We start from the raw sequence: 14,377 nt of genomic DNA on the forward strand, positions 1-14,377 counted from the left end.
ATCTCTCATGGTGACAGGTGCAAAGGGCAGCCTTAACTTGATGGCATGAAATAGTGCGTCCTCTGACTGATTCCCCACTCTCTGAGTCCACGTCCACAAGCGGTCTTCTTACAGTTTTCCTTTCCTTCAAGGACTGCCTGCAGCGAGGTAATATATTGCTGATTACGATGGCAGGAGTATTCTAAACCAAGCGATGTTCAAATTTAAATTTCTTTTATTGCCTTTAGATCAATCATTTGACATTCTGGTTTTAGGAAGAGAAAGGCCTTAATCAGAGTGTCTGAAATCTTAAAACTAGAACATATTTTTCAAGAACTTAAATAGGATTATTGCCCTTTAATCAACTAATTATCCATTTTGTCATGTTGTTAATAATTTTGTTTAAAGCTTAGGGTTAACTTATGATTGCATGGTTTTTGGTTGTTACTGAAATTTGTAACAGTGTAGTAATTAAATTATCCTACACTACCTTTCCCTTTCAAGGTAATCATTCCGATTGTCTTTCCTGGTATAAAGTCTTTCATAGTCTGTTTTTTTAAAAATATGCACCATCCACAACATATGCAGTGCGATATTACTCAGCCATAAAAGAGGATGAGATTTTTGCCACTTGTGACAACATGGACGGGCTAGAGGTATTATGCTATGTGAAATACGTGAAACCGAGAAAGACAAATACCATATAATTTCACTTATTTGTGGAATCTAAAAGACTGAACAAACAAGCAAACAAAAAAAAGCAGATAACAGACCCATAAACACAGAAAACAACCTAATGGTTGGGGGGGGGGGTGTAGAACAGGCAAAACAGGTGAAGGGAATCGGGAGATGCGGGCTTCCGGGGATGGAATGAGTCAGTCATGGGCTAAAAGGTACACTGCAGGGAATGCGGTCAGTGGTGCTGCGATGGTGCGTGCTGACGCATGGTAGCCACACTGCGATGAGCAGAGCGTAGCACACAGACTTGCTGAATCACTGTGCTGCACACCCGAAACTAGTGTAACATTGTGTCAACTCTACTTCAGTTTTTTAAAAAACCCATAAATTTAAAAAGTGAAAAAAAATGTACCATTCTGATAAGTGTATCATTATCTTGTCCCTTGTCTCAGTTAGCCAAGGGCTTTTTTCATCACTGAATTCTTGCTTCCTGTTTGTGATCTTCCTGAGTGCTGCCTACTTCCTAGAGCTGTTACTTGAGCTGCTTCCAGATAGCATCAGATCCAAGTTACCTGCCTGCCTGTAGCTGTTAGGTAGCCTAAAACCAGAGTAAGAGTGTTTTTTTCCACTATATCAAATTTTAAAAGATAGTAAGAATTTAGGAGAGGAGAGCTTTCTTCCTGCTGTAAGAACCCCTTCAGCAGGGTCCCAGGCATCCTCTCCCTTCCACGTGAGCGCCATCGGCGAGCGGATGACGCAGGCGTGTAAGGTCTTTTCAGGGAAGCCCCTTCTGTTCCTGAACAACTTCACTTGTGTAAAGTCTTGCCTCCCTTAACACGAGCTGCAGTCTGCTTCCTCTAACCTCTGCATTTCGATCCTGGTCCCATCCTCTAAAGAACATAGACAAGTTCTGTTGTTTCTTCCAGACAGTGCTTTAGGGATTTAAAGATCGTTTTATTTAGGATAAAGCGTTCATTTGCTTTTCTGAGTCTGTGTCTTACTTGTATTTCATGTACATAGCGTGTGCTTTTCTTACCTGTGTGTCTCCTGCTAGCTTTTATTCCCCTTGTGTGTAGACCCCCTTCTTTTAGGCTCTGGGTTACTGCTGCGTGCGAAGGTGTCCTCCCCATCACCAGGGTCTCCGTCAATTCTGGCCGCCCCTCGTCCTTTGCGGGCCTGGGGCTTTGTGATCCACGAAAGTTGGATCCTGTGTCCTCACCTGAGACTCAGGATATAGAAGGTCTGTGTGCAGTTCTTCCATCATCTCTGACAGCGTTGTTTCTTTGCCTCATTTTCTCTGACTTTGAAAGGTAGAAAATATTTGCTGTTTGGCATTTCACAATCCATCAGTACAATATGCTTTGTTAATGTGTCTCACTGTACTATTATAAGCATAATGTTAGATAAATTCAGGTCTCAGTGTTATCAAAATAATAATAAAATCTGTTTAGGTCAGGGGTCAGCAAAACTACACCCCACAGGCCAAATCCATTCTGCTGCCTGTTTTTGTGTGGCCTGTGAGCTAGAATGGTTTTTACGTTCCATGTTACATTTTGAAGTGGTTGAAAAAGTCAAAAGATGAACAATATTTTATGACACGTCAATATTATATGGAATTTGAGTATCACCGTCCATCAGTAGAATCTTCCTAGAACACAGCCGTGCTCCTGCACTGGAGTATCCTCTCTGGCTGCCATGGGGGCCACTGCAGCAGGGGTGCAGAGTCGCCCCGGAGACCGTGTGGCTTTCAAAGCCTAACGGATTTTTATCATCTGGCCTTATATTGCTTATTCCTTATCCATTGCTAAGTAACAAACTGCCTCAAAACTCAGTGGCTTAAAAACAACCTACATTAACTATCTCAGAGTTTCCGTGGCTGAGGAATCTGGGCACAGCGTAGCTAAACCCTCTGCTTGCGGGTCACTCACAGGCTGCAGTCGGAGTGCTGGCCGGGCTGTAGTTCTCTCAAGGCTCACCTGGGAAAAGATCAGCTCCCAAGCTCATGTGGTGGTTGGCACATTCGGTTCCTCTGGGCCGTTGGTCCGAGGACCCTGTTCCTGGCTGGCTGTCGGCTAAAGACGGCCCCTCAGTTCCTCGCCACGTGGGCCTATCTGACTTGGCCACTTGCTTCCTCAAAGCGTGCAGGCTGGAAGGGAATGGAGAGAGTCTCCAGGAGGCTGGACTGTTTTAGAACCTAATTGTGACAGTGGCATCCTGTCCAACCTCTACTGACAGTATTGTTTATAAGAAAGTCACGAGGTCAGGGGCACCTGGGTGGCTCAGTTGGTTAAGCATCCAACTCTTGGTTTCGGCTCAGGTCGTGGTCTCAAGGTTGTAGGATGGAGCCCAGCGTTGGGCTCTGCACTCAGCGCGGAGTCTGTTTGAGATTCTCCTCTGCTCCTCCTGCTCGTGCTCTCTTTCTCTCTCTGAAATAATAAGTAAATAAATCTTTAAAAAGAAGGAGAAAAAGAAAGCCACTAGGTCCTGCACATGCCTGAAGCGGATTACTGTGACAATAAGGAGACCGTGATCGCTGGAGATAATCTTAGAAGTCTGCCTACCATGGGTCCTTAAAAAAGGTTGCTGACCTCTGGGTTAGGGAACTGAATATTAATTGTCCTCCCAAGGAGTGTCTCTCTTTAGGTAATTACTCTGGTACATTGATTTTGTGTGTCATACTATAGTCTTCTGAAGCAAAATTAAAATAGTAATTCTGTGGGATTCTTTCATTCTATCCATGTTGATTAGTCAGTAACACCTTGAATTAACTCATTTGTATTTTTTAAGATTGTCTGCTTATAGATGTCGTGCTTTTAGAGTTATGCATAGAATAACAAGCGTCATTATTTCTTAGCCTGTTTTAAGAGATCATTTTTCCCCTTGGCTTTCTTACGTTTTTTGGATAAAATCCTTAATCAGCATGTTTTATAAAGCCTTCTTGATTCCCAATGTGCTATTCATTTTTTTCTTTTCTTCCTCATTTTAGGTATTTGTGTACACATTAGCAGCATCTGTGTTTCTGGAGGTTTTTTTGACTAGTTACCCCCAAATCCACTAATGTTCCCTGTGCACAATAGATTTCATCTACACTTTCTTCCACGTGACACAATTGCAGCAGCTGCAGGGCAGAGTCCAGTGATGGGAGGGGTGCAGTGAGGAGAGGAGCAGGGTGGAAATGACCCTGCCCTTGGTACTCAGCTTTCTGTCTTACTTCCTTTCAGCGTCCTTTAGCTCGGGTTACTCCTGCTTCCCTTGCATAACATGTGGGGATCCGCTGAATCATACTGTATTATTAATTTGCCCTCTCAAGCACTCTCTTCAGGAGCTTAGAGGGTGTAGAGCCCTGAATAAAACGTAGGAATAATCCTTCCAGCCGTGGAAGGAGCCATCAGCGGTGCTATCACAATGGTTAGCGTTTGGGGCTTTCTCAGTCTGCAGTGCTCCCCCTGAGACCTGGCCTTCTGTTGTCCCTGCAAGGCCCTGTGTAGGCACTTCACTGCCCTCTCTGATTACCGCCTCAGCCAGTTCTCCACTGGTTCCAGCAACCTGAAGTCGAAAAGGTCCGCCTCATCCGTACCTGGAGAGGCTGTGGAGGTGGCCTTCTGCATTGATGACTCAGTCATTTAGTTCCATCTCTGGAGTAATCTTACTGTTCCTTATGGGCCTCATCCTTTTGGATGATAATCTTGGCTCTGTACTCTAGCTCTTTGCCCTCACTCTGGCTGTTTTCCATTTAGCCATCTCTTTGAAATTCTTTGCATTTCATTCCACTCTTGACTCAACGCTGCCTTAGTTTATTGTCACATGCAGCCTCTTGGTCCCAGGAAACCCCCAAGGTGTGGTTCTCCACCCTCTCCCATCTGTTTCATCTTGCCCATTAAGAAAATGGTGCTCTATTTTTTTTAAGATTTTATTTATTTATATGTCAGAGAGAGAGAGAGAGCACAAGCAGGGGGAACGGTAGGCAGAGGGAGAAGCAGGCTCCCAGCTGAGCAGGGAGCCCGATGCAGGACTCGATCCCAGGACCCTGGGATCATGACCTGAACCAAAGGCAGATACTCAACCAACTGAGTCACCCAGACATTCCAAGGAAAAGTGCTCTAACAGAATAGTGGAGTGGGTGAAGTAAAAGCTTTGTGAGCATTGTCTGAGTCACAGAAAAGAGCGGAAAGGAAGAGGGACAGGGACGAGGACTGCCAACAAAAAACATAGTTGGTGTAGTGGGGTCCCAGCTTTAGCCCAGACTGCACCTACCCTGCGATTAAGACCCACCCAGGCATGTCTGATAAAGCAGTCTAGTAGACCTGCTGGGCATAGGAGAGTGCAGAGAGGAGGAGCCCAGCCCGAGCAGCTCGGTTCTTGGAAGCCTTAGCCCTTGGGGGGGGGGGGGCAAATCTAGGTCATATCCATCACTTTTAGGGAGAAGATGCTGTATGGTGAAAAGAAAAGAAAGCTCTTTTACCAAAATCTTTACAAGCTCATGCACACATCTTTACTTCCCCAAACCTCACAAGGAACAGAAATATTCTGTCTTGTGCACCAGAAGCCATTGCAGGAGTGAGCACCCCTCGGGTAGTTTGTGAGGCAAAAGAAGGAAAGGAGATGCTGAGATGTGAGAATGAGGAAGAGTATTTATTGCTCACATAAGACGTGCCCTGGGGGGTCCCTGGAGTTACTGGCTCAGAGTTTGAGTAGAGTTACTGATTTTACAGGAATAGGTAAACAATTTCATTTGATTATTCTTAGTGGCAGGGTCTAGGGAAATACAGGGTAGGAGGATCAAGGAGAAATGCAGTAACAGCCAAAGGGAAGTGTCCCCTCTGGGCAGCCAGCATCTCAGAGCAGGCACACTCCTGGGTCCTGGCCCCACCGAGGGCGAGGCTCACCTGGGCACAGCTGTGTGCCAGCCTTTGTCTGTGCCGAGAAGTCACACACCTCGTTGCCTGGAATCCTTACAACCCTGGAAAACAGGTAGCTCCCTGTGTGCTTCCTTTACAGAAGAAGAAACTGAGCTTTTCTTGCCTAAGGACGCAGAGCTACTGGGAGCTGGGAGTGGGGTCAAGTACAGAGTGGCTCCTGGAAAGTTGCTCCATGCTCTGCCAGGTCTCACACTTGACTCTGTGCTGCTGCTTTCTTTCCTAGGGAGGTGGATGCTTATTGCAGGTAAGGGATTGGCCCGCAGACAAGAGGGGGACTGATGTCACTGATCTCTAGAGTATGTGCTGAATCATTTTTACCTCGTAAGGCAGAAGAGAAATATACAGAGTTGTCGTCCGAGGAAAACTTACATACTGTCCGGGAAGATATGGAATAAAGAGATGACAATTCGTAATACCAGGGTGTTTTGAAAAATAGTTGAGTGGTAAGAGGACCATGCCATGTAAATACAAAGGCAGCGCAGACCCGTGAGGACTGGGAGTGTCAAGGAAGCAGTTGTTCAGGATGGAGAGACCGCAGGGGCCAGGCTGGGAGGACCAACAAGGTTTGTGGAGGCTGAAGGTAGAAAAGGATGCCTTCAGATGGTGGGAAATACCCACAGGGGCCTGCTCACGGGAGTTTCGAGCCTTCCTGGCCTCCTTGCCATGCTTGCGTGCTGTTCTCTGTGGGTCTGTGATCTTGTAAATGAAGTTCATTTTATTGCTCCTGTGCTAAAAATAATGTTCAATTTAGTGTGAAATGTGCATATAGTGTTAAATGTGCATAATAACACCCAGAGACAAACACTGCTGATATTGTGATATATTTCCTTCTACATCTGTATAGTGTTGTACTCATACTAGAAATACAATTTCCTATTTCCCAGTTTTTGCTTTAAGTTTTACACATTCTGCAATTATAGGCTCTCTGTAAACACAATTTTTCAATGGCTCTATAACATACGATTGAATAGATATACCACAATGTTCTTAACTATTCAGAGTAAGTGAAGTTGGCTGAGAACACCTCTTAACTCAGGCAGGCATATGAGTAATCCTGTAATTCTGGGACCACCTGGGAACCAGGAAGTGAGAATCAACAATATTAAGTCACGATATTGGAAAGATTGTGAACTTTGAAATGGAGGGCAAATAGAAATAAACAACCCAAGAGAAGGCATGCCATCTGTGAAAATGCAAAAATGTTGTCTGCTGGCGTCTGTTGTAGTTGAGGAAGAAAGATCCTGAGTGAGCAAGATATCGTGAATGGAAAACAATCAGATATTTATTCATTCAGGAAATATTTGTTGAGGGCTTGCTGTGTGCTAAGCAGTGTTCTCGGCCCCACGAGAAAAGCAGTGAACAAAATTGTTTTTTTTAAAAAAAGGAATCCCTACTCCCTCAGAGTTTACATTTTATTTGGGAGAGATAAATAATTGACAAATAAAAATGTAATAGTCTTTAAATTCCATGAAGCAAAAAGAAAGAAGGATGAAGAGAATGGGTATTTTGTCAGGATGGTTAGAGAAAGATGTTCTGATAGGGTGACCCTTGAGCAGAGACCTCAGTAGAGAAACAGGTGAGCGTTACCCATTGTACTAATACCATCGTTGAGACAGTTCCTTATTGTTATGTTTTAGTAAACGTATGAAACACGTGAAAAGTTTCATAGGCTCACTGTTTCCACCACATTTTATTATGAAAATGTTGTATCTGTTAGAGTGGACATGCGTCTACCTGCTTCCGCCATGATTCTACCATGACGGTTTGACCATCCTTGCTTGGTCTGTCTACTGTCCATCCATCCTGTTCCCCATCATAGTTTTAAGTCTAGTCTTGGTGTTTGCACCTTTTAATTCATATGTTCTTAAGCTAATCAGTTGTGAATTTCTTTGGCCACAGAGGTTTTCAGAAACTTAACATTCATGAATAGAAAGAAATTTTATATTCATGTTTATATTATAAATTTTAATTTTACTTAATTTTTCTTTTTTCATGTAATTCCTCAATCCATTTGGAGTTTATTTCAGGTTGTGGTATAAGGCAAGGGTCTTGCTTTGTTTCGATATTTCCCAAATAGCTGGTTTCCCCAACACATTTGTCAAGCAGTGTGGTATTTCCTATGTTGGCTGTTCCCTTTTCAAAAACAATGTAAGTTTGTTTATGTGCCTGGATATTTATCAAGTTATCTCTTCTGTTCATTTGATTTGGCTATTGATTTATTTTGCTAGCACCTCAGTTTTACAATTTTGTTTTGTAATACTTTTTAACACAGAGTTAACATGTAAAATCCTTCCCAATTATTTTATTTTTCAAACTCTTCTTAGCTGTTTTGCTTATTCTTGCAAAAAAATTAAAATCATCTATGTTCTAAAATACCTGCTTGAAATTTTAATTTGTATGTATATTTCTTGCTTTATTTGAAAGGAATCTTGCCTCATCTTTAAAACAGGGATGATACTAGGGGCGCCTGGGTGGCACAGCGGTTAAGCGTCTGCCTTCGGCTCAGGGCGTGATCCCAGCATTCTGGGATCGAGCCCCACATCAGGCTCCTCCGCTATGAGCCTGCTTCTTCCTCTCCCACTCCCCCTGCTTGTGTTCCCTCTCTCACTGGCTGTCTCTCTCTCTGTCAAATAAATAAATAAAATCTTTAAAAAAAAAAAAAACAGGGATGATACTAGCTCGCCTTTTGATAGGATTATTGTATGGATTAAATGATAACAAACACAAGAAGTGTTGAACATGATCTATCAAGGGCCTGTAGTGATTTTACAGAGAGCTGTACTCCATGGCAGTTCCTCTATGGAATTTTCCGGATTCCCTTTGAAGCTAAAAAGAAAGAGCTCTGGACTACTACCAGTTCAGAAATCGAGAACATTTGGAGAGATGAAGTGGCAGCAACACCTGAGAAATGTCTTCCTGCCCTTGTTGCAGGGTGTTCTAGGATGCCCACGACTAGCACCGGCTAGAACAGCATCCTCCCCCTGCGTCCCCCATTTCTGCAGTGCACATTCTGTGTAGCTGTATCGGTCTGGGCTTCGGTGGGCATTCACGTTCACAGGTCACAGTGGGCTGGAATCTGGCACCAGTTTTACTTGGCTTTCTAAGACACAGGTCAGGAAACAGAGCAACAGCATGACAGCCTCGAACACCTCTTCATCAGTGGTCCTTCTGATCACCTCGGCCTGGCTTCCCAGCCCACAGAGTACACACTCAGCCATTAGTGGTGAGACCTGGTGGGTGGGTGCAAACCACCCCAGCATGGGAAGCTCAGCACGAGAACTGTATCTTAACACTCCCCTGTGCACAGCTTCCAAGCACACCCCCACCCCCACCCAAGGACACCCTTGGGGTAAGAGATAACACCCAGAAGCTTGTGTTCTCCGAGTTTTAAATAGTCCTGTCTGCTCACACCTCTCAGGGGTAACTTTGCAATAACCAGGCACCGCTGTCATTTCACATTTATCGTGGCCCACTACGTTTCAAGGAAACAGTATAAGAAGAAGGTGAATCCCAGATCATCTTCCGGTGGAGACAAGATTTAAGGCTGCTGGGGGCTCTCTCCTCACCACCCCACCTCCATTTCTGGTCCTCTTCCTGGCCCTACGGTTCTCTGCAGGATTAGGCTTCAGAACCTCTCCATGCACTAAGGAAATCCTGTGCCGCTCTGTTTACCGAGACAACAAGAAGCCTAAGAAGTGTTCCTGCTGTGATGTCTCCTCCTGTGGGGGCCCCTGGTTTCTCTCCTGCAAGCTGGGTGGGTGTTTGCCATGGCCTGCTGGGCCTCCCACCGCTGCTTCTGGCCAGGTGAGCTTCTCTCTGCAAGGGAAAGCTCTGGGGCCATCACCGGGGATTCTTCATGTCCTCTCATCAGCACTGTTCTGAGAAGTCCCTTCACATTTCCACTCTGTGTCTTCCCGATGGGATCCCTACCTTGTCCCAACCTAAAACCCACGTGGCACCTGCTGCATGCCTCCGTCGCCCCAATGCTGTTTGTGTGTTCCGACCACCACCCCAAGTTGCACACGGGGTCTCTTTCTGCCCCTCTTTCCGGTTTGGCATCTCCGCGGGGCCACCCTGTTCTCTCCACGTCCCCCACTTTGTGGATGAACCCACCCCGGCTGACCTGACCGACCGTGACTTTCCCTGGTGCCTGGTGCGGAGTAGACTTCCAGTAAATGCCAACGACTCGGGTGTGAGAAGCCGCAGACACACAGGATCAGAACCGCTGCCGCCGGCGGCTGCAGTGCTTATTTCCCTCGCCCGAATCGGCAGAATTCACTGTCAGCAACAGCGTGTCTGTTGCCCGATCCTTTTACACAAAAAGGTCCTGCCTGCAAAAAGTACACTCAAGAGTATGGAGAAAATGGAAAAGTCTGTGCTTATTTTTCCGTCAGACACGGGGCGGCCAGTGTCTTTGTCGGATGTGCCTGATCCGAGGAGAGGATTATCTCTGACGCTGAAAACCCGGACGAGCGGCGAGCCGTGGGCGCACACTAAGGAGTCAAAAAGAAAAAAAAGGGCACTGCTTATTTTTTTCCCTTGTTCTGCCAACGTTTTCTCGCGTCCCCGGGATGGAGCGCAAGAAGTCGGATTCGCTTTGAAAGGAACAACACGAATGGAGTTTTCAGTCCCAAATCACTGATCATTTCCCCGATTCTCAGTGGCTCCCGGCTCCGGTGTTCTCGCGGAGGCTCTAGGCGGAGGGAGTCTAACAGCAGCGCACGCAGGTCAAGCATTTGCTCCATTCCAGGGGCAGCGCTAAGCGCTGTTCATCGTGTTTTCACCCATTTAAGTGCCATCAAACCCACTTTAGGTTAAGGAAACCGTGGTATAAAGAGGTTATTGAACTATCTCAGCGTCACGCACCCAGTAAGCCACAGAGCCAGAGTTTGAATTCTGTCTGGCTCCAGAGTCCAGGTTCTTACCACGCTGTGCTGTCTCTTACAAATGTGTTATCTGGTTTTGTTCCCTAACAGTTATGAATATTTTAATGCACACCAGGGAATCTTTTTGCAAATCCAAATAAAGGAATAACTGTTTATTTCCATGTATACCGTGTTAAGCTTCTTAATTTCAATCTGTCCCCTTCATTATTCCTTCTCATTATTGATCTTCCTTTTAACAGGGGTAAAGGTACATTTGGTTGAACTGGTTTCTTCCATGACCTGAGAATAAAGTCAAATATTTCATCAAGAAACTTGATTATCGTAATTGTTTACCTTCTGTAATAAATAGTAGACATTATCTTTGAGTTCCTTATAGGGCTCGCCTGCCTGTTTTATAGTAATAATGAAGCAGGTGCTTTCATCCCATGAAAAGCCCTGGTGCTCATGTTCAGATATTAGGAGTGGAGCCATGTCCAAGTGGCTCTGACTCTCCCTGTCTTGGCCTGCCTTCCCTCCCCCTTCCTGCTGGGCCCTGCTGTTGGCTGGCACACACGAAAGGAGAAGAGAGGCGGGTATGGTTGGAGTTCCTTTTGTCCTTTCAAATCTGAGGGCTAGATTGACTTCCCTGAGTTTATTAGGAATCGTTTCTGTTGGGAAATCTTTCATCAGAATCGAGTCCATAGATGGGAGGTCCCAAGCCTTCATTTTTTTTTTTTTTTTTAATATTTGGGATGGCAACTTCCCATTAGGAGTGACTTATATTGAAAAATGATCCAACACTTTTTGTTTCTGTTTATTTAAGTTCAGAAATTTGATTTCATGGTATCTCATTTTAAATACTCTTGCTCTACTTTTCACAGATAGTTCAGTTTCAAAGTGTGTTGCACGATACTTGTTTTGCTAAGAATACTGTCACTATAACTTCATTCTCTGGTTGTTTTAATAGCAAGTTTTATCTACCTACAGGAGAATATTAAAAAGTGAGCCTCCATATCCTCAAGAAATGAGTGCTTTAGCTAAAGACCTAATTCAGCGTCTTTTGATGAAAGATCCCAAGAAAAGATTGGGATGTGGTCCACGTGATGCGGATGAGATCAAAGAACATCTCTTTTTCCAGGTGAAATATATTGAACAGATGGTTTTGTATGCCCTGCTATTTCCAGGGTGCTTGGCATTCTTGTTGAAATGAGTGAATGTGGTCCCTTTTGGAGATCTTTGCTCCCTATTTTCACATACCTTGCAGCTTTCTTTAAAATGACAGGGACCCTGGAGGAATCCAAGAATCAGAATTCTACTTGGAGACACCTAAATGGTCTTTTTCTCCCTAAATGAAGTGAGAGTGGGGAGGACCATAATAGCATTCAGTCTTCCATATGCATATTGGTTCCAGTTTTGAGTATTGGTTTCTTTTTACGATCTTGGAATTTAGGCACGTGGACCAAGGAGGCTTTTGTTGTTTACTCTTCCCTCAGTATATGAGCCATTCCCGCCGGTGTGTTCCACCTTTTAGACAGTGATTTCATTTTTCCTTCTTTTCTCAGGAGCAATCTCAGACAATTAAAAATCTACCTATTTCTCAGTTGTGTGTCTGCAACATAGAATTAATTTTTTTTTTTTTGCTTATCCTGAAAAAGCCTAATGAGGCCATTCCACAGAACACCAATACATCTGCTCAACTTAGTTTGCCCAATTTATAACAACAACAACAAAAAACCCTCCAAAATTTTAGATAACTGGGAGGAAAAAAGTGAAGTTGGCCAACTTGGCTAGTTCTTTCAATCTAAGGGATCAGCCTGAGGCACCGTGACCTCAGTTTTTAAAACCCTGAACTTAGGACTTTTTTTTAAGAGAGAGAGAGAGGGAGGACACACATGCCCAAGCAGGAGATTGGGTGCAGGAGGGGCAGAGAGAGAGGGAGAGAGAGAATCCCAAGCAGGCTCCGTGCTCAGTGCTCATCGCGGAACCCAACAAGGGCTCCATCTCAGGACCCTGAGATCATGACCCGAGTTGACATCAAGAGTCAGATGCTTAACCGACTGAGCCACCCAGATACCCCATGAACTTATGACTTTTAAATAATTTCATCACCTCAACAAACATGACCTCTAAATATCCATGGTCTAAAGGGACCATCCGAGTTTTATTTTTATTCTGCAAACTGGGTTTTTACAGTATTATCACCAAAACAAATGAAAATAGCATAACAAAACAAAAAGCTCTGCTGTAGAGTAACCTTTATGTCATCTATTGTTTTTTAAATATAGAAAAACAAATAATGGTTGAGAATAAGAATTACCTCTCTGTATTTCTATACTCAAAAAAAGAGCCTCAGTCTCTCAGTTGTAACCCATTTAAAAATATATTACTATACATCTTACGGAAGTTCAGTAACAGAAATACTTTTAGAATAAAATTAACTTCTCAGTGTGCATTTCATAAATTAGCATGGATTACAAAGATCAATATTTGAACAAACTATTTCAAATAATGTTGTTGAGAAATCGGGCTCAAAATTTAACAATAAAGTAAAATTCAAGAAAGTACTCAAGCAAAATATCTCAATCATATTTTCCTAGGATCTTTTTCTCTGCAGTTCCCTATATTTGTGAATATTACAGTATGTCTTTCATATTACAGAAGTTTTTCTTTTCTATAGCTTGGAATAGTAATTTTAGGTTATTTAATTGCCTTGCTTTTTAAATCACAAGGACACTTTAGGAAAGACCTGACTCCGACTTGTAAAGACCTAAGTGGAGAGGAGCATAATAGCGTTCAATTTTCTACATACCAAACATTTTCCTGCTAACAACATTTTTCTTGAAATTACCCCTTTACTCTAGAAGTTTCTCGTAACGTGTGTATAAATAGCCAAGCACAAATCATATGCTTGTAATGGAAAACATTAGAGCCACACAGAGGACAGAACACTAACTAGAAAATCCAGAGACTGACCCTTCCACTAGCTAATGTTTAGGTGAAAAAGGTTAGTTCTTACTTCCGGCCTTCGATTTCCATCTGGATCAAGTAAAGGAGATGAGCTGAATGATCTCTAAAGCCCTTTCTAACTGGAAACCGTGAAGATCTGTAATCTAATGATTTTTTTCTACCTTGCCTCCACAAGAGGGCATAATAAAAGCATGTTATGTTAGTTGATTACAACTTAGCGATGCCATCAACCATCTCTGAGATCAGAATGCGTCTTACAATGGACATGGTAACCATTCTAGCTGGCGATGCCTTTTCTTAATGGTGCATAAAATAGTGCTGTATCTCACTATCGGTGATGACATCTTAGATTTGAGGAAATGTGTTGATAGGATAGCTGTAGGATTCAATTCAGTAAGTATTATCTTAAGGTTGTTTTAAGTGACAGAAGGAGCACAAAGAAAATAGAGCACAGAGTTGAATTTGAATAAGATAAAACGTAGCACTTTCTCAGGCAGTAATGTCTGGCATGGGGGGAAAGAGGGCTCGGATTATCCCAGGAGGAGGAGTAGAAGCAGAGTTTTAAAAGCTAAAATACAGTTAAATGAGAAAAAGATGATTACATCAGTATGATAGTATCATTTACATTTATAGGCACAAACGAGGGCATGATTTATAGGAGTTTATTTTCTAATCTGTCCAGATGACCTGGAGGGAAACCAAGTGTAGGCCGAGAGCCACTTCACATTGCCTCTAGAAAATAGGAATATTCCTTTAGAGTTAATATTCCATCCATAAAGCATTGAAAAGCCCTTATTACAGTTCAGTTTTGCTTTGTTCTGGCTTCACACCTTTCTCAGGAGGGTCAGGACGAAAGTAATTTTTCTGTTATCCCTAAGGGTGGACGAGGGTATCCTGGGGCCCCCCAGAGGACACAGTAAGACCACACAGTGATGGAAGGCCCTCTCCTCTTTCAGACACAGCATTGGC

General features: G+C 43.6%; 1 protein-coding gene across 2 annotated transcripts in view; it reads left to right on the forward strand.

Moving 5' to 3' along the window:
• Nucleotides 1–14,377, forward strand: part of RPS6KA5 (ribosomal protein S6 kinase A5) — a 178,833-nt gene that overhangs the window by 140,080 nt on the left and 24,376 nt on the right. For both annotated transcript variants that reach the window (XM_040641535.1, XM_040641536.1), the window contains exon 8: nt 11,429–11,579. In XM_040641535.1, the coding sequence (XP_040497469.1) occupies nt 11,429–11,579 (151 nt within the window). The remainder of the gene's footprint in view (nt 1–11,428; nt 11,580–14,377) is intronic.

Source organism: Ursus maritimus, unplaced genomic scaffold (assembly GCF_017311325.1).
Source record: "Ursus maritimus isolate PB19 unplaced genomic scaffold, ASM1731132v1 scaffold_25, whole genome shotgun sequence".
Lineage (NCBI taxonomy): Eukaryota > Metazoa > Chordata > Mammalia > Carnivora > Ursidae > Ursus > Ursus maritimus.